Source organism: Equus caballus, chromosome 29 (genome assembly GCF_041296265.1).
Source record: "Equus caballus isolate H_3958 breed thoroughbred chromosome 29, TB-T2T, whole genome shotgun sequence".
Lineage (NCBI taxonomy): Eukaryota > Metazoa > Chordata > Mammalia > Perissodactyla > Equidae > Equus > Equus caballus.
The window spans coordinates 44,550,939-44,571,784 of NC_091712.1; the positions used below are offsets into that span (position 1 = coordinate 44,550,939).

At 43.7% G+C, this 20,846-nt stretch overlaps 1 protein-coding gene across 26 annotated transcripts in view; it reads left to right on the forward strand.

Moving 5' to 3' along the window:
- Positions 1-20,846, forward strand: part of DIP2C (disco interacting protein 2 homolog C) — a 469,662-nt gene that overhangs the window by 349,842 nt on the left and 98,974 nt on the right. For all 26 annotated transcript variants that reach the window (XM_023631967.2, XM_023631969.2, XM_023631970.2 and 23 more), the window contains 2 exons: positions 16,773-16,912; positions 19,626-19,762. In XM_023631967.2, coding sequence (XP_023487735.1) covers positions 16,773-16,912; positions 19,626-19,762 — 277 coding nt within the window. The remainder of the gene's footprint in view (positions 1-16,772; positions 16,913-19,625; positions 19,763-20,846) is intronic.

A 20,846-nucleotide genomic window follows, 5' to 3' on the forward strand; every position in this document is an offset into this window, starting at 1 on the left:
GTAACCTGTGACTAGAGGGAGACAGTCCGCTCCTGGTACTTCACTGAACTACTCTGTCCGCAGAAAGGTTGAGACAGATTCCTGCTTTTGGAAACGAGCTAGTGCGTTTAAACTCCTATTTTGTACTTTGTGCTAAGTCCTTATTTTCTTCCCTGAAATACATTGATGACTTGAAGGAAATTTCCCATGTATAACAGGTCAGAGGCCAGGATTAAGTAAAAATGGCTTTGATCCATTCTATTCAAGCCATTTGAATGAGGATCGAGGAAGGCTAGTTACCCCTTATGGGTTTCGGTGTGAGGACTGTCAACGCAAATAATCTATAAACAATCTATAAATCAAATTGACGTGAGTTTATTATGAGCCAACTCAGAGGACCATAGCCTGGGAGAGTCCTTTCACAAAGGAAGGGAACACTCCAAAGAAGTGGGTGTACAGGGTGGTATACACCATCAGATAACAAGCATCACATATGATAGGAATGTCCCTTTTACAGTAGTGACGGGATTGCTCTGCCAGCACAGCAATTCAGTGAACACAGTGGGTCAGTGGTCCCAAGGTGGGTGGTCACAAGATGAGTGCAGCAGGTCAGTGGTCAATCCTTAGTTTAGGAAGAAATGGTTATCCTTAAAGAAATGCCGATGTGGGGGAGGTTACATCCTTATCTTTAAGGGCATTGTTCTTGTCTTTGGAACATAGTAAATACTTAAACCAATATACAATTCATGCTCCATAGGCCATGTCAGGCCATTTTGGAAAAACTAGTTCAAGCTGAATTAGTTTTATACCAAATGGCTTCCTCATATCCTCCAGTATATCCTATTGCTTGTCATTTATTTATCAGGATAAAGTGATGCTTTCTTAAATGTCACGTAAGTCTAGTGTGGGAGGCATTACAATCCTAACATTTTATTTGCTACTTATAGGATAATATTGTGTGTGTGTGTGTGTGTGAGGAAGACTGACCCTGAGCTAACATCTGTTGCCAATCTTCCTCTTTTTGCTTGAGGAAGATGGTCCCTGAGCTAACATCTGTACCAGTCTTTCTCTTCTTTGTATATGGGACACTGCCACAGCATGGCTTGGTGAGTGGTGTGCAGGTCCATGCCCGGGATCCAAATCAGCAAACCCCAGGCTCCTGAAGCAAAGCGCTCGAACTTAACCACTATGCCACTTGGCCGGCCCCCATAGATTAATTTTTAAAGGAAGAAAAATGAATGTCTGGCTGGTCCATCACCCTATTTTGTTGCAAAGATAGGCCCCATCCATAGAGGACTAATTCCCCCTCATTCAAATGGTTTGAGGACTGACATTTTCCTTTATGCTGTTGTCTAAGCGATTGTGTCCTGTGCTTTAATAATCTTCCCAGGACAGCTTGCTCTGCCCTGGTGATGAGGAAGAGGTTAACTTCCAGTAAATAGCTCAGAACAGCTGATTGCTCACTTGGCTTTTAGTCCACTTAATTAGAAAACGATGCTGAGTTATTGTCTGTGGTTGTCAGTGAAGATGAAATTGCAGACGCATTTCCATTGCTCAACTTGTAGGACCTTGGGCCCGTTCTGGAACTTGTATCACTCTGCAATTCTCTTCTGTAAAAAACATATGTAAGTCAGCAAGCCAAGTAGTTACAGGAAAGCTGCTCAGGCAGCCCGTGGGTTTGGGCCATGGGAGGCAGCAGGGCCATGCAGGGACAGCTGTGTACACATCCAGCTTCTCAGGCTGCTCCAAGCAGGTCCTTCCAGAGCGGATGGCTAGGCCTGATGGGTTGGTGCCCATGGCCACAGCCATTAAGTATCTTGATGTCACTCCTCTTATAAGCAACAGATTGCCTCTCACCTACACAAAAGGAAGCAAATTGGAAGGTTCCAGGGCTCACAAGTTTCGGTGGAAACCTCAGGTATATCTCTTGAAAAATAGGCGGGATGAGGAGGTGCTCCAGAGAGCCAGCTACAGGACCCTGGCCATCATCCAGCGGGGGCAGCTGACTGACGCCACAGCTTCCAGGTCAGTGTGCTGCCCAGGTTTCATCTGACCACCAGGACTAGCCCACAACAGTGTTCCCCTCAGGGAAAGGCCACTCTCCAGAAGGAAATGAAGGTCAGCCGAGAAGATGACCGGTGTTCATTGTAGGATGTTTGGGTATTTTTAAGAACATGAGTCAGAGAACTTGAAGGAACAAGGGCAGGAAATGTGCTTGTCTTCATGCATGTTTGTCTTCACACATGTCTGTCTTCACACATGTCAGCCAGATGGTGGCAAGAAACCACACTGCTCTCTAGTGAAGTCTGCCCTGGCTTCCTGTGTGATCCATATTTTTACCAAGGTATTTAATCTGTTTCCTTCTTTTTAAAACTATCATCTAGGTATACATTTTGTGTTTCATATTTCTCTGAAGATTGATTGTAGAATAAAAAATACTGGAGAAATACAGATTCGTAATGCCTAAATTCATCAGTAGATTTATTGGAAAATGAAAACCAGCAAATCATTTTCTAGCCCCATGTATCTCCTAGATTGCTGTCTGATTCTGTTTCCATCTCTAGAATACATATGATAGAATCGATTTTTTTTTCTGCTTTTTCTTCCCAGATCCTCCCAGTACATAGTTGTATATTTTAGTTGTGGGTCCTTCTAGTTGTGGCATGTGGGACGCTGCCTCAGCATGGCCTTACAAGTGGTGCCATGTCCACGTCCAGGATTCGAACTGGTGAAACCCTGGGCTGCCAAAGCGGAGCTTGCAAACTTAACCACTCAGTCACGGGGCTGGCCCCAGAATCGATTTTTTTAAAGCTACATTGTGATAATGTTGATTGAACTAAAAAGAAATTATGGGCTTTTTACCTACAAGGTATTACAATTCCTTGATGCTTCAGCAATGAAAAAGTAATAATTATAGAAAACAGTGATTAAAACAGCAATCCTAGAGAATAATAAAGATACCCCCTTCCCACCATAATTATTTTCCATGTTGAAAATGTCTAACCTAGAACTTAGAAAGCTGGGAGAAAACCAAGAGAAGAGTTGCCCAAAGGGTGGCCCATCCTGAGCTGTGTGATACCCATCTGGTCCTGAAATTCAGCAGTTATACCTGAAGCATGCCAACCAGGGATCCAGAGGGAAAGAAAGTTACACAGACCTATGAATTGAAGAGGGATCGTTTGTGTGTATGTGTGAGGAAGATTGGCCCTGAGCTAACATCTGTTGCCAATTTCTCCTTTTTGCTTGAGCTAACATTTCTACCAATCTTCCTCTGTTTTATGTGGGATGCCACCACAACGTGGCTTGATGAGCAGTGCTAGGTCTGCACCCAGAATCTGAACCTGCAAACTCCAGGCCCCCAAAGCAGAGCACACAAACTTAACCACTATGCCACTGGGCTAGCCCTGAAGTGGAATTTTTGAGAATGTTTTTGACTGCCGAAAAAAGTCAGACTTGGAGATCAATAATCTTATTTTTAAAGCACAAGGTAAAATGTATTGTTTGTAGTTTTAATCTAAAAATATTTAATTTAGATAACACTTCTCTAACAACAAAATAGTTTTAAGATAATCACTTTATCTGAATAAAAGCACAACTTCAGTAAGTAGCATTGAGGAGCAAGGTAACTCTTACTTGTTTAAGTGAATTGTCCTGGCCTCTTGCATTGAAGAGTGAGTTCCGCTTTGTTTTGTGTTTGATTGACCTGTGCACACAAGTTTCCTCTGGTGAGACGTACGATGCACAGAGAGCAGGCAGCTCAGGAAGCAGCCCCACCCTTGAGTTTCAGGCTGACATTTGCCCACTGGCTCCCACCAGGAGCTTACCCTTAAACAAGGAAAAGTAGTCAGGGAAAATGGAAAGTCAAAAACAATTTATTTGGTATGATCCATTTTCTAGGTTAAAAAAATTGAGTAGCTCTAAATCATATATTTAGCAAGAAAAAAATCTGAAAACTATGTACTAGACTGGGTAGGTGAGGAGGTAATGTAGGGAAAATCTTCCCCTTCTATATTTTGTAGTTGTCGAAGCAGGTTGATTTTTTTTAAATGGGTATGTATTGCCCTCATCAGAGGAAAAGAAGGTAATTATGTTAAAATAACTCATAAATTAGAGGATATTGTTTTACCCTTGTATCTTTCCCTATTAAAAATCATGAATTTGGAAAGTGACATCAGCATCATGTGGCAGAGTGAGCTGTTTTCTTAGGCTCTCCCCTAAAATACAATGAAAAGGACCTTCATTTAACCAACGGAGGATAACCACACAACACAATAGACATCTGAGACATCCATGCCGCCATACATGTGAAGGTGAGGGTACTGGATCCCCGGAAGCAGTGGAAGGAGGTGAGTAGATCTCCACACTCTCTCCTGTGGCAGTGATCCAGGGCATGGGACCACACACAGTGGCTGGTGCGTGATTCTGAGAGGAGATGGGAGAAAGTCAGCCCTCCACGGGAATGCTTTTGCTGTAGGGGTTGCTTCCCAGCCCACAGGAACACTCCACACCGAGGCAGCCAAGTCACTGTGGGGGTGCCCCCACCAAGCCAAGCAGCTCAGGTGGGCTACCTGTGACTGCAGAGCAGGAGCTCGGTGGGAAAGAAAGTGCCCTGACCCTCCCATTCTGCCTGGCACACCAGCTCAGCTGGTCAGCCAGGGCAGGAGATCCCTGCTAGAGCACCTATGCCTGTGTGTGTGATGCAACAGCGGCCAGACACAGAGAACCCTATCAGCACAATTTCCAGTGGACAGGCACAACTGCCAGGGGATGTGGCGGGCTCCAAACACACAGCTCCTTGCTCCCCACAGTGGTGGCAGGTGGAATTTGTGACCAGGTACTACCACTATGTGCTGGCAAAGGTCCACCCCATCAAGCAGCGTGAAGAAATACATTAACACTCCAGACCAGAAGGAAAAGGACAGGTGTCCAGAAGCCAATCCTGAAGTCACAGAAGTTTGCAATCTAAATGACAGAGAATTCAAAATAGTTATGGTAAATAAACTCAGTGAATTACAAGAAAACTCAATGAACTCAAGAATAAAATTAATTAGCAGAGGGAATTCTTCACAAAAGAGATTGCAACTCTAAAAGAAAATGAAACAGAAATGCTGGAAATGAAGAATGCAATGAATGAGATTTTAAAAATCTAGAATACTTAAAAAACAGAGCTGACATTATAGGGGAGAGAATTAGTAATTTAGAGGACAGAAATATAGAATTGCTTCAAGTGGAGGAGGAGAGAGAACTAAGGCTAAAAAGAAATGAAGAAATTCTCCAAGAAATAACCAACTCAATTAGGAAACGCAAGATAAAGATTATAGGTATTCCAGAGGGAAAAGAGAGGGAGAAAGATGCAGAGAGCTTGTTCAAAGAAATAATAACTAAGAACTTCCCACACCTGGGAAAGGAGCTGGAATTACATGTAAATGAAGCTGATAGAAGTCCTAATTACATCAGTGTAAAAAGACCTTCTCCAAGGCATGTATTAGTAAAACTGGCAAAAGTCAATAAGGAAAAACTATTAAGGGCAACAAGGCAGAAGAAAATAACCTACAAAGGAGCCCCAATCAGGCTTTCAGTGGATTTCTCAGCAGAAACCTTACAGGCTAGGAGAGAGTGGAATGATATATTCAAACTAGTAAAAGACAAAAACTTTCAGCCAAGAATATCAAGTGAAACTATCCTTCAGATAAAGGGAGAAATAAAAACTTTCCCAGATAAACAAAAGCTGAGGGAGTTCATTGCCACAAGACACCCCCCCTTCAAGAAATGATCATGAAAGCACTTATACCTGAAAAAAAACCAAAGAGTTTACAGAGCCTTGAGCAAGAAGATAAATAGACAAAATCAGAAAATTGCATCTCTCTATCAGAACAGGCTATCAAACAATTATAACATTAAAGATAAAGGGAGGGAAAGCATCAAAAATAACTGTAGTCACTCCATTTTATCACAAACTCACAAGACAAAACAGAATAAGTTGTGACAATAATAACTTAGATGAGGAAAGGGATGGAACCTGCCTGCTAAGGAGTAAGAGGCCATCAGAAAATGGACTCTCTCATCTATGAGATCTTTTATACAAACTTCATGGTAACCACTAAACAAAAAATCAGAACAGAGACACAATGACAAATAATGAGAAAACCATCATAGAAAATCACCAAACTGAAATGGTAGTTGGAAGTACATGGGATGAGAAACAGGGAAATACAGAACAACTGGAAAACGAGGTAAAATGGCAATATTAAGCCCTCATAAATCAATAATCAGTCTAAATGTAAATAGATTGAATTCTCCAATCAAAAGACATAAAGTGGCTGGATGGATTAAAAAATAAGACCCAACAATATGCTGCCTCCAGGAAACACAGCTCTAAGGACAAACACAGGCTTGTAGGGAAGGGATAGAAGACAATACTCCAAGCAAATGGCAAGCAAAAGAAAGCAGGTGTTGCCATACTTATATCAGACAAAGTAGACTTCGAGATAAAAAAGACAGACACAAAGAGTAGCAGTATATAATGACAAAAGGGACACTCCACCAAGAAGATATAATGCTTGTAAACATATATGTACTTAACACAGGAGCACCAAAGTACATAAAGCAACTATTAACAGACCTAAAAGGAGAAATTAACAGCAACACAATAATGTTAGGGGACCTCAACACTCCACTTGCATCAATGGATAGATCATGCAGACAGAAAGTCAACAAGGAAATAGTAGAATTAAATGAAAAACTAGACCAGATGGACTTAATAGATATATACATATCACTCCGTCCAAGAACAGCAGAATTCACATTCTTCTCAAGTGCACAAGGAATGTTCTCAAAGATAGACCATATGTTGGGAAACAAGGCAAGCTTCAATAAATTTAAGAAGATTGAAATCATATCAAGCATCTTTTCTGATCATAATGTTATGAAACTAGAAATCAACTACAGGAAAACTGGGAAAGTGACAAATATGTGGAGACTAAACAATATGCTACTGAACAACTATTGGATCAATGAATAAATTAAAGGAGAAATCAAAAGATATCTAGAGACAAATGAAAATGAAAATACTTCATAGTAACTCATGTGGGATGAAGCAAAAGTGGGCTTAATTGGGAAATTCATAGAAATACAGGCCCACCTTAATTTAAAAAAATCTCAATAATCTTAAACTACACCTAACAGAACTAGAAAAAGAAGAACAAAGCCAAAAGTCAGCAGAAGGAGGGGAATAATAAAAATTAGAGCAGAAATAAATAGAAACAAACAAACAAACAAAAAACAGTAGAAAGGATCAATGAAACAAAGAGCTGGTTCTTTGAGAAGATAAACAAAATTGACACACCCTTAGCCAGACTCACTAACTAAAAAAGAAAGAAGGCTCAAATAAACAAGAAATGAAAGACTAGAAATTACAATGGGTACCACAGAAATACAAAGGATTATGGGAGAATACTATGAAAAACTAAATGCCGGGCCGGCCCCGGAGCTGAGTGGTTAAGTTCCCGCACTCTGCTTTGGCGGCCCAGGGTTTTGCTGGTTTGGATCCTGGGCACAGACATAGCACTGCTCATCAAGCCATGCTGAGATGGCATCCCACATAACACAACCAGAAGAACCTACAACTAGAATATACAACTATGTATTGGGGGACTTTGGAGAAAAGAAGAAGAAGGAAAAAAACAGAGTGGCAACAGATGTTAGCTCAAGTGCCAATCTTTAGGAAAAAAATACTAAATGCCAACAAATTGGACAATCTAGAAGAAATGGATAAATTCTGAGACTCATACAACCTCCCAAAACTGAATCGAGAAAAAATACAGAATCTGAATAGGCAAATCACAAGTAAAGAGATTGAAACAGTAATCAAAAACCTCCCCAAAAATAAAACTCCAGGACCAGATGGCTTCTCTGGAGAATTATACCAAAGATTCAATGAACATTTAATACCTATCCTTCTAAAACTGTTCCAAAAAATTGAAGAAGAGGGAACACTTCCTTACTCATTCTATGAGGCCAACATCACCCTGATCCCAAAGCCAGACAAGGAGAACAGCAGGAAGGAAATTTCTAGGCCAATATCGCTGATGAACATAGATGCAAAAATCCACAACAAAATATTGGCAACCTGAATATAGTAATACCTTAAAAGGACCATACACCATGATCAAGTAGGATTTATACCAGGAATGCAGGGATGGTTCAGCATCCGTAAATCAATCAATGTGACACACCATATTAACAAAATGAGGTATAAAAACCACATGATCATCTCAATAGATGTAGAGAAAGCATTTGACAAGATCCAATAGAAATTTACAGTAAAAACTCTTAAGAAAATGGGGATAGAAGGAAATTACCTCAACATAATAAAGGCCATATATGACAAACTCACAGCCAACGTCATACTCAATGGGAAAAAACTGAATGCCATCCCTCTGAGAACACGAATAAGACAAGGATGCCCACTATCACCACTGTTATTCAACATAATACTGGAGGTTTTGGCCAGAGCAATTAGGCAAGAGAAAGGAATAAAAGGAATTCAAATAGGACATGAAGAAGTGAAAGTCTTGCTATTTGCAGGTGACATGATCTTATATATAGAAAACCCTAAAGAACCCATTGGAAAACTATTAGAAATAATCAACAACTACAGAAAAGTTGCAGGATACAAAGTCAACTTACAAAAATCAGTTGCATTTCTATCCTCTAATAACAAACTTACAGAAAGAGAACTCAAGAGTATAATCCCATTTACAATCTCAATAAAAAGAATAAAATATCTAGGAATAAATTTAGCAAAGGAGGTGAAGGACTTATACAATGAAAACTATAAAATATTATTGAAAGAAATAAATGATGACATAAAGAAATGGAAAGATATTCCATGTACATGGATCTGAAGAATAAACACAGTTAAAATGTCCATACTACCCAAAGAAATCTACAGATTCCATTCAATCCCATTCAGAATCCCAATGACATTCTTCCCTGAAAAAGAACAAAGAATCCTAAAATTCTTATGGGGCAACCAAAGACCCCGAATAGCTAAAGCAATCGGAGAAACAAGAACAAAGCTGGAGGCATCACAATTGCTGACTTCAAAATATACACAAAGGTATAGTGATCAAAACAGCATGGTACTGGTACAAAAACAGACACACAGAACAATGGCACAGAATTGAAAGCCAAGAAATAAAACCACACGTCTACGGACAGCTAATCTTCAACAAAGGAGCCAAGAACATACAGTGGAGAAGGAAAGTTTCTCTAGTAAATGGTGTTGGGAAAACTGGACAGCTCCATGCAAAAGAATGAAAGTATTCTTTTCTACACCATACAGAAAAATTAACTCAAAATGGATTAAAGACATGAAAGTAAGATGGGAAACTATAAAACTCCTGGAAGAAAATATAAGCAGTACACTCTTTGACATTGGTCTTAGAAGCATCTTTTTGAATACCATGTCTACTCAGGCAAGGGAAGAAAAAGAAAAAATAAACAAATGGGGCTACATCAGACTTAAGAGCTTCTGCATGGCAAAGGAAACCAGGAACAAAATGAAAAGACAATCCACCAACTGGGAGAAAATATTTTCAAATCGTATGTCCAACAAGGGGTTAATCTCCAAAATAGATAAGGAAGTCATACAACTCAACAACAAAAAACCTGGTCAAAAAATGGGCAGAGGATATGAACATTTTTCCAAAGAAGATATACAGATGGCCAACAGGTCCATGAATAGATGTTCCACATCACTAAACATTAGGGAAATGTAAATGAAAACTACAATGAGGGGCCTGGCCCCATGGCTGAGTGGTTGGGTTTGCGTGCTCCACTTCAGTGGCCCAGGGTTTCACTGGAACCTGGACATGGACATGGCACCACTCATTCGGCCATGCTGAGGTAGCATCCCACTTCGCACAACCACAGGCCCTCACAACTAGAATATACAACTATGTACTGGGAGGCTTTGGGGAGAAGAAGAAGAAGAAAAAAGATTGGCAGCAAATGTTAGCTCAGGTGCCAATCTTAAAAAAAAAAAAAAATACAAGGAGACCTCACCTTACACCAGTCAGAATGGCTATAATCACCAAGACAAAAAAGGAACAAATGTTGGGGCCAGCCCAGTGGCGCAGCGGTTAAGTTCACACGTTCCACTTTGGCGGCCTGGGGTTCACCGGTTCGGATCCTGGGTACGGACATGGCACCACTTGGCAAGCCATGCCGTGGCAGGCATCTCACATATAAAATAGAGGAGGATGGGCACGGATATTAGCTCAGGGCCAGTCTTCCTCAGCAAAAGAAGAGGAGGATTGGCAGCAGATGTTAGCTCAGGGCTCATCTTCCTCAGAAACAAAAAACAAACAAAAAGTAACAAATGTTGGAGAGGATGTGGAGAAAATGGAGCCCGCATACACGGCTGCTGGGAATGCCAGCTGGTGTAGCCACTATGGAAAACAGTATGGAGATTTCTCAAAAAACCAAAAATAGAACTATCATATGACCCAGCTATCCCACTACTGGGTATTTATCCAAAGAACTTGAAATCAACAATCCAAAGAGATTTATGCGCCCCTTTGTTCATTGCAGCATTATTCATGATAGCAAAGACATGGAAGCAACCCAAGTGCCCATCAACTGATGAATGGATGAAGAAGATGTGGTATATACATACAATGGAATACTACTCAGCCATAAAAAATACAAAATTGTCCTGTTTGCAGCAACATGGATGGACCTTGAGGGTATTATGTTAAGTGAAATAAACCAGACTGAGAAAGATAAACACCACATGATTTCACTCATATGTGGAAGATAAACATATGAACGAAGAGAACAGGTTAGTTGTTAACAGAGAGAAGGGCATTTGGTGGTGGGCAAAAGGGGTAAAGGGGCACATCTGTATGGTGACTGGCAAATAATAATGTACAACTGAAATTTCACAATGTTATAAACATGAGCTCAGTAAAATTTTTTTAAAAATCACAGATTTAACTGAGATTTTAATGTAGGAGTGTGTTGCGTTTTTGAAAGTCTGTGTCACACTGAACACTGAAGAAGTGTATTTTCATGGATTTGACTGGGTTTCTCCTGAAATTTGCATTGCAGGAGTGTTCCCTGAAAGTACTGTTCCCTTTAAAACAAGTGCGCAACCCAGCTGCTCCCCATCCTTGAAAGGGCATTTTAACCTGGTGCTGTTAATTTCTTAGTGGCCGTCCTGCTGCAGTAAAAAAAGATTAGCCTAGAGAAGGAAACACATGGAGCTACTCACTCTCCATTCCACGTTTGTGCATCGGCCACCCAGGCACCTTCCTCGGGCTCACACGCATCTGTGAGAAAGATTTCAGTCACAGATGGCAGCTCGCCATTCAGGAGGCAGAAAGGCAGTCCTCCTCATTTGGATTGATGGCCCTGTGGCTTCTAAGAGGCGTATTAGGACCTCGGCTGTGTTTCCTAGGGAGGCCGTGTCACAGGAGGCACTCTGATGCCCTGTGGAAGAGCTTTTGGGTCCTGAGCATGCCCTTCCCCCTTCTTGGTCTCCATGTTCAGTGAGCCTGGTACTCCGCCCGCCTGTGCGTCTTGGAGTCCATCCCTTGGTCACTGTTCTGGCTCTTCATCTGCTTTCATTTTCCACTTGCCAACTTTGTAACTTGGGCCAGTGCTTGCCTTCAGCTCTCAGAGTCCTCGTCTGTAAAGGAGGGTGACAGCAGTGCCCATGTCACACAGGGCCACGTGAGCATCAGGTGGTCAGTATGTCCAGAGCAGGGAAGATGTGCCTGGTATGCTATTCTTAATGTTAGTATTACTCTGATAAAATTATCTATGTACCGTTACGTATGTAACATGTGTATGTGTGTGTAATGTTGTGCGACGATCTATTATATAGAAATGCTGCAATAAGCATTGTTGTTAAGGAAAGTGCAATTACTGAGACTTAAGTCCTCTGCTCTCCACATGTTCCTGAGTTGAGAATTACTGAATTGGAGATTGTCTCTACAAGATGAGGAAGGAGGCACCTTTGTTGTCCCACTTCAGAAGGGCTCTGTGAAGGACAGTGGCTTTAGAGCTGTGCCAATGTGGTTGCAGTTACTGTGTTAAATCCTGGGCATGGAAGTCGTCATAACTGCTCGTTGTTTACTTGACTCTTTTTATTTCACTTTGATGCCTATTTGGGCCGGGCCGGGCCGTTGCTGTCAGTGATAGCAACCTGTGGATGTGCTCACTGAGATTTAGTGTGGCTATTTCTTCACGTGTTACATGGGCATAATTAACTAAAGGGTTAGTTAGGTACCATTTTACAGAGGCTGGAAATGGCTTTACAGGTAAACAGCGGGTCAAACTCTGTCTGATGGAAGCACGCGTCTCATCAGGCCAATGCTGAGGCTGACGTGCCCTTCCTCTCTTGTCGTCTCTAATTTCCGTCTTTTCTCTTTCGTCCGTCAGTGCAGTCTTGGCCCTACGTAGCTGCATGCCCTCTTCCTTCTGTCTCTAAGACCACCTCTTTATGATTCCTCCTATATTCGTAGTCTGTATGAGGGACTCATGGCCGAGTAGTCATGAGTACACCGTTTCATCTTGGAATTCAACCTGGAAGGGGACAAATGGATCCATAGCTCTCTTAGCTGTTATTTAATTTACCGTTTTTGATTATGACAATAAATGGTTTCGAAATCCCTGGGAATTCTGCTTATTGGGGTTATTTTTCACTTCCATATCTAGTTTATCTACTTGGACTTTTTATTTCCTAGTAAGATGTTAATGGAGATAAAGATAATATGACGTGGTTAATAACAAGAGAATACCAACTGGAGCAACATGAGGACTGGCATTCTACTCATCGGGTTGGGAACAGTGCTAAAAGGCTGACGATATGTATCTGCATGAGTGTGTGGACTCAGGCACTGCTGGGAGTCAAAGCACAGGTCCTGAAGCTGGCTGAGCCTTGGCCTGGGTCTGCCCCACAGCGGTGACCTTGGGCGGGGCCCCACTGCTCCTCACTGCGTGTCCCACCTGCAAATGAGAGAACAGTCGTGCCTGTCTCACAAGGCTGCTGTAAGAATAGTTAATGTACATAGAACATGTAGAACAGCACACTGCATGAAACAGTGCAATGCAAGTCTGGTAAATCCAAAGATAATACCCATATGCTGTTGGTGGGAATGCAAAATGATTGTCTTTTTGGAAATTATTTAGGCTTTGTTAAAATTTTAAGTGTATATGCTTTTGGATTTTTCTCTTCACTTTCTATATACGTATCTTACAGTAATATTTCTAACTGTAGAAAAATTAAATAAATGATCATATATTCATATTACTGAATACCATCTAACAGTTAAACCAGGACAGTTCATTGGTTTGTGCAGTACACATACTATACATGTTCATCTGCACACGCACACACACATAGGAAGATCTGCAAGATGTATTAGGTGAAAAGGTGCAGAAGAAGATGCATATTGTGGTTCTGCTTTTCTTTGATTATAAATGTATTTGGGTGTGCACACACTTTATATGGAAATGCACATTAAAGAGGCTGGGACTTCACATATGACAGTGTTGGTAGTAGCTACCTGTGGACTGGAGGGGTCGAGAACAGGCGAGACTTTCCCTGTTGCTCTGTGTTCCCGTGTGGTGGTTGACTTGTCCACACGAAGGATGTGCTCATGTGTTAGTCATGTTGTATGTGCTCACGTGTTACTCATGTTGTTTGTTTTAAAGTTTCATGAAAAGAAGACTGTGCAGTGACCTAAGAGATCAGTCTTCAGGCCAGAGGCGGAGAAGCTGTCGGTAAAGGCGACAGGCTGCTGTCTGGGTCTGGGGACGGTCTCTGCTCTGGCTCCGAGCCCCACCAACCCCAGTACTTACTCAGGCAGCTCGGTTACCGCTCTGTGCCTTAGTTACTAGTCTGTAAAGTGGGGGAGCAGTGGTGACTGCGTAAGTTTGTATGTTAAGTGCTTCAGTGTATATGAAGGGCTCAGGATGGTGCCAGCACACAGCAGCATCAGGAAGCCAGGGCTGTCGCACTACAGGTTTTTCAGGGAAATTGAGTGACGGAACCAGGAGTGCCGTCATCTGTGGTGAGCTGGGGTAACAAGGCCGAGTACTGTGTCTAGGAATTCATGTGCTTCTGTTCTGCCTTAACGCATGTACTTTGCAAATCTGCAAAGAAAAGAACCTAGGGGCCTCAGTTTTCTCTAACTAGCAAGGGAGTCTGTTAGATATGAAAACATAGCAGTAAATTAAAGTAATACAGGGTTAGTCTTGTTGGTTTACCTTTTGAGTATACTCAGTCTTCCATAACTATCGTTTTGTAAACTTAATTGAAAATTTCCTGTGACAAAGTTCGTAATTTTAAGGTCTTTAATTATCACATGTATGAGTCTTTCATCTCATTCACTATTATTAAATGTAGGAGAGCGGATCTCACAACTAAGACAACAGATTGTACGTTGTCGAATCCTAGAAGAACCTTTCCCTCCTGGCTTCTCCTGTACAGTACTGGTCTGCCACCACATGCCCATGTTCTTGAAACTTCCTATACTTGGGCTGTGTCATGGCTAGTCCAGCATTTTGCTTTCATGTGGCTTTTTAAAATAAAAATGTGTAACTTTATATTACTCAGTGTATTAGTTTCCTAGGGATCTCATGACAACACACCTCAAACTGGGCGTGTTAAACAGCAGAAGCTTCTCCCACAGTTCTAGCGTCTAGACGCCTGGAATCAAGGTGTCAGCAGAGCTGGTTCCTCTGAGGCCTTGAGGGAGAGTCTGCTCAAGGCCTCTCTCTCCAGCTCCTGGGTGTGCCGGCAGTCCTTGGCGTTCCTTCCCTTGTAGACACATCCCCCTGGTCTGCCTCTGTCGTCACGTGGCCTTCTCCCTGTGTCCGTGTCTCTGTCCCTTTTTTCTCTTCATTTAAGGACACTGGTCACTGGATTTAGGCCCTCCGCCTTCCAGTGTGACTTCATCATCACTGATTCTAGCTGCGAAGACCCTATTTCCCCATAAGGTCACATTCAAGACAGTGGGGATTAGGACAGCGGGATATCTTTTGGGGGACACAGTTCAACCCACAACAGATACTAAGGCTTCTGATCTCTGACTCACGTGAGGTTTTTGCTGAGAACAGCAGCAGGGTGAGGGCATCGTGGCAGCAGAGGGTTATCAAGGGCTCTCCTCTCATTTCAGAGCGTTGATTTATTAGCGTCTTTGGGAAAGAAAAAGCCAGGAGAACAATATAGATTCCAGGGTTTGGGGCTTATTTTCAGGTGCTTTCACAAGAGTCTTATAAATATTGGGCAGACTTTTCTTTTGTGTCTGGTTAGCTCTACCCTTCGTGATTTTTACAGAATAATTCTATTTCCAGACTCTTTTATGCTTCTTTTTTATTTTTATTTTCTTACTGAGATATAATTACGTAACATACTTCTTTTTTTAAATACACCAGTTACTTGATTCAAACGAGATCTCCTCTTGCAAATTTTAACTTTTATGCTTCCCCACTTGTATTTTTAGGTTCCTTATAAGTCTTTACAATATTTTAAAGCCAAACAGAAAACTTCTATTTATATTTCAACCTTTAGATCCTAAAATTACACTAAACATTTGCATATTGAAAATTACAGAAACGAATGTGATGTTTACCTAAATTGTACTTTCTCACTTAGCTCACACTGAAGAATCTTCAGTTTGCAGGGATAAAATTCGTGATCTTGGAATATTTTAATGTATTTGTTCATTAATTCAGTCTGCAGACATTTATTGCTTGACATTACTCAGGGGTGGGACCCAGCAGTGAAAAAGAAAAACTGCATTCCACAAGGAGCATAGACTGATGGAGGAGGCAGGGCAGGCCATCAGATAGCACCTGCTGTGGAGACAGGAGCTGAGGGTGCTATTTTTATGGGGCGATGGGCAGTTGCATATTTGAGCCATCCTGGAAGACAATGAGGGTAAAAGCCATGTGGAATTCTGCTGGTAGAACATTGGGGTAGAGGCTAGAACAAACCCCCAGGGGGAGTGGGCTGGGCACTGAAGGAGGAGGAGGTGGGGACGTCCCCGAGGGAGTAGGCTGGGCACGGGAGGAAGAAGGGGTCAGGATGCTGGTGTAGAATCAGCCAGAGCAAGAGTAGAGGTGAGGCAGGAGGTGGGGCTAGAGTCCAGCCACAGAGCCCATGGGCAGTGGGGACACCAGACTGTGGATGTGGTGAAACTGTACTTCATCCTCTGACCGTAAAGCATTTTACAGCATGTCTCTGATCCAGATAATCTCCCTAAGAGTTGTCATCCAGAAGGGCACAGCATAAATCTTGTTCCAGCTTCTCACACACAGTTGAGCAGCAGCCCACACAGTGCACATCTGAACCTGAGGCTGGGCAGGCGGAGGCTCTGTCACTTCTGTTCCCTGCTGCCATCTGTGTTCCTGGAGTTGTTGCTCGCCCTTTCAGCCATTTTCAAATCTGACCTTGCAGGGAGAGGGAGTTGGGGTGAGAGAGTGAATCAACCGGCCAGTCTGTGGTGGACGTAGACAAGAGGAGGGTAGGGTGTTTAAGGAGCAGCAGGGCAATGTCTTCACACTTCTGAGGTGTTTGTAAAATGTTCTGAAACCCAGAGGGAGAATTAGGAGACACCAACGTCTCATAAATGAGAGGCAAGCCCTCCTTGATGTGCCGGGAGCACAGAATATGCGGGCAGGTCTGCCCTCAGGAGGCCCAGGGTGTGCACTCGTGCGTGTGTCTGTGGTGAGGACGCTGGTTTGCTTCTGCTATTCAGACAAAACTGCTGTTGCAGGCCCACAGACGACAGCAACCAGCCCCCGGGCCGGGGCGTCCTTTCCATGCACGGGCTGACCTATGGCGTCATCCGGGTGGACTCGGAAGAAAAGCTGTCTGTGCTCACTGTGCAGGACGTTGGCCTCGTGATGCCTGGAGGTGAGCATGGGGCCCCAGGGCAGATGATGCCTGAGTGCGACGGATCCCACCCATGGCCGGTGCACTAACCTCAAGTTATGAGATGCTTTCCCCACTGCATCACCGTGCCCCTGTGGCGGGGGCTCTGACTGAGGACCGGGCCCCTTGTACCAGGGGCTTTTGACTGAATGCTAAGCTCAGTCTTCTCAGGTCCCGTCAGAGAAAACCCAGCATGCTCAAGAAGCTGAGGAGGAGCATTTGTGCTGCCTTGTACACAGAGACCCAGGGTCCGTCCCTGTGGGGGCACTGTGGGTCTCTCTGTACCCACTGCAGCCCCTGAGCGGCTTCTCCCTTCCATGGTCAGGTTCCTGCTGGTTATCCGGTGGTCAGGCAAAGTTGGGCTTTGAGGCTTGTAGCAGACAGTTTCCTGTGAAAACTGAGGAACAGCGGTCTGGGTAGTCAGTGAAGCTTGTTTTTATCAGCAGAGTCCATTTTTGAAAGTCACAGAGACTGCTTTGCAGTCCTCACCTGCCCTCCCTCTGCCCCTCATGCCACCTCATGCAGGGCTCCACCAAGTGCAGCGGGAGAGGCGAGCCCCTTTCTGATTTGTGAGATGCCCTTACCTGGTCCCGCCTCTCCTGGGTGCAGGGTACTGGCGTCCCGTCTTTCAGGACCCGCGCCACATTTAGGCTTCTCCCATCCGGCACCCTCAGCTCTCTCTCCTGGTGCAGGTTCCACCTGGAATCAGCTCTCCAGGTTCAGGTGGGTGGCCTCGCCTGGTGAGAGGACACTTGAGTCCACACACAACACTGGCTGATGGGAACGTGGCTTCCTCACAACCAACAGTGCGACCAGCTGGAGGGTTCAGGCACCATCCCTGGAGGGGGAAGGCGGGGTCTACCACATGGATCTCCCCACGTCCTCGTGGCCATCTGCACAGGGGTGGAGATGGCCCAGCTTCCTTGGAGGCCCCTCGCCGGCTGCTCATATTCTGAGGGCACAGAAGAGACAAAGCAGACCTTGGCAGTCCCTGTCCTCGACACCCCTCTGATTCTGGCATCGCCATGGTGTCATTCTTTTCTGCCTCTCAGCCCCGGAAACACTCTCTTCAGTCACAGAAACTTCACTTAAACTTCGCACCCCGACATTCTGTATGTCTCCTGCCCACTGCATGCTTCCTGCCTTAGCCAGGCCTCCTGGCTCCATTTCATTCTTTCTCTAAAAAAATATGTAACAGATCCCCATGGTTCCAGCCTCAAAGGATTCAGGGTTGTACAGTGAAAAACCTTCTTTCTGACCACTTAGAGACAACTGCAAGGATCCCACGCTTCCCGTCAGATACTCAGACTGTACACACATGCGCGTGCACACGCACACATGCGTGCATGCACACATATGCACATATTCGTTCTTCCTATTTTTTTAAATTTCACTGTATGCCTCTGCATGTCTTGTATTATAAGGCTCATTTGTAAGCAGTGCATCAAGAGCTCACTCATTTCTTTCCAGACTGCGTAGTGTTAATTTAGATACATAATATTTTATTGGGTGATTGTCCATCTTTTGCTGCTGCAGTGTGATGCAGCTGCAGTGAATAACTCACTGTGCTTCAGTCTGTGCAGGTGTGAGGAATGTGGAATAAATTCTAGAAATGGGATTTCTGTTTCAAGGGCATATGCTTCCTGCCACTGGTGGAGGACAGCCTCGCTCTCCACTCCCTTGTCCCCAGTGTATTATCAGACTTTTAAATTTTTACCAATCCGATGGGTGAAGAATATTTCAGTGTAGTTGTATCTTGAACTGTTCTTATCATGAGTGAGCTGGACATCTTGTCCTGTGTTTTGGCCGGCTCCGTTTCTTAGACTCAGCTCTTCCTGTCATCTCCACTACAACCTGCAGGTGACTGGAAATCTTAGGCTCAGCCATCACTAACTGCACACACACCACTCGCTGAGAGGCCAGCTCCCGCTCCCGAATCAGACTCACGGTGCATGGGGCACGTATGCTGTGAAAGTGTCAAAGCGCTCATGCCACACTTGTGAGAATTTACTGTCACTGAATTACTTGCCGAAAATGCTCAGTTATGAAGCTCTTGCCAGTGTTCTCTGAAGGACTCCCCTTAACAGGGAATCTGAGAGCAGAGACGAAGAGTTCCTAGGACGGTGAGGCTTCAATTCTCCTTTCTACTTAGGGAGCCAGAGGCCTGTGGGGCGCTGTGTGCTCCTCCCTCTGCATAGTCGCATTGTCCTGGACGCCAAGTGTGTGCTTCTGCTGACATGCATGTGGCAGACACCCCTGAGGTGGATTCAAAGTGTCACCCTCCCATCCAAATGCACAAAAGGTTGCTCTCCTTAAATACGATTTACACATGAAAATTAAGGCAATTGTAATTATTTACTGATGTCACAACTATGAAATTTGACATTTTGCCTCAACATGAAAAATCATGACTCGCTTTGGGGAAAATGAGTCCCTGGCTCACTTTTTTACTGGCAGTTTTGTTCCATATACTATTCCTATTCATTTGTGTTTTCATTCATTATTATTCTCTCTCCCTGCTCTGTCCTACTCTCCAACCCCCTCTCTCCTCCCCCCCTCCTCCTTTCTCTTTCTCCATCTCTCACTTTCTTCCCACCTCTCTCTCTCTCTGTCGCTCCCTCTCTCTTTCTGTGTCTTTCTCTCTGTGTCTCCCTCTCGCTCTCTAATATTACCTGTGCTTCCTATTTGCTTTCAGCTATCATGTGTTCAGTGAAGCCGGATGGGATTCCTCAGCTGTGTAGAACAGATGAAATTGGGGAGCTCTGTGTGTGTGCGATTGCCACAGGCACATCCTATTACGGCCTCTCAGGCATGACCAAGAACACCTTCGAGGTAGGTTCATGGAGGTGAGCTCCACCCACATTTCCTCTTCAGGCAGCATTGCCAGGTGCGTAGAAATGGATGTGAAAGAGAAGATGGTGATTTCTCAATAAAACGTATTCATTATAATTTAAATGGTTGCACTTTCTTCTGCCATTTTTTAAATAGTTTTCAATAAATTTGGCTTATCAGTGCTGTTTTCACTTCGTAACCAGTGTCAAAAAAGGACAAGTACAGTTTCTTAAAAAAGGGCCTTTTTTATATTTGGCTGTTCTCATCTTTGCCTATTTAGTAAGAGTGCCAGCTGACAGGTGGGTGGGAGGAGGAGCATGGCACGTGTGCACAGCCTCACCAAGGTGAGGGAGCCAAGGCTCTCCCTCGTGGCCTCTCAGCCCGGGCCAGACTTAGCCAGGTGTGAGCAAATGTACACGCTACGTAACTATCTCCCTGGCACGAGCAGGCATGTGTGGTCTGTGTGCACACGTGTGTCATGTGTGCACACATGTGAGGTACTGTGTACACACGTGTGTGGTGGGTACGTGTGTGTGGTGGGTGTATGGATGTGATGGGTACACGTGTTTGGTGTGTACATGTTGTATACCCACACGTGTGATGTTCATGGTGTGGCATTAGCATGCACATGCATACACATTCTGGCCTCGTGACTGAGAGGTTAAGGGCAGGCTCGGGAGCTCAGGGCCAGCCTCTGCCCTTGGAATTCCTGTCAACACCTGCCCATAGGAGGAGCGCACATTCTGGTTAAGTTTTGCACGAGGAGATGGGGCTGTTTGAATATACATTTCTTAATGTGCAGACTTTTTTGAAGATGTGTTCAGTCTTTAGAATGTCCCTGACACTGGGCTCAACACAGTCTGAAAGACCCATCTCTTTCTGTGTCACATATCTGCAAGGTTTGAGGAAAACAGATGTACAGTTTGAATGCATGTGATTTGCTTCCTTTATATTTTTCTTTTCAGTGTTGTTCCAGTAAGGAAAAATATTTTAATGAAAGCAGATCATTTTACAAGTAATATATGTTATTTAAAATGCACCTCAATTCCCCATTTATCACTTTGATGCTATGTTTTTATAAGCC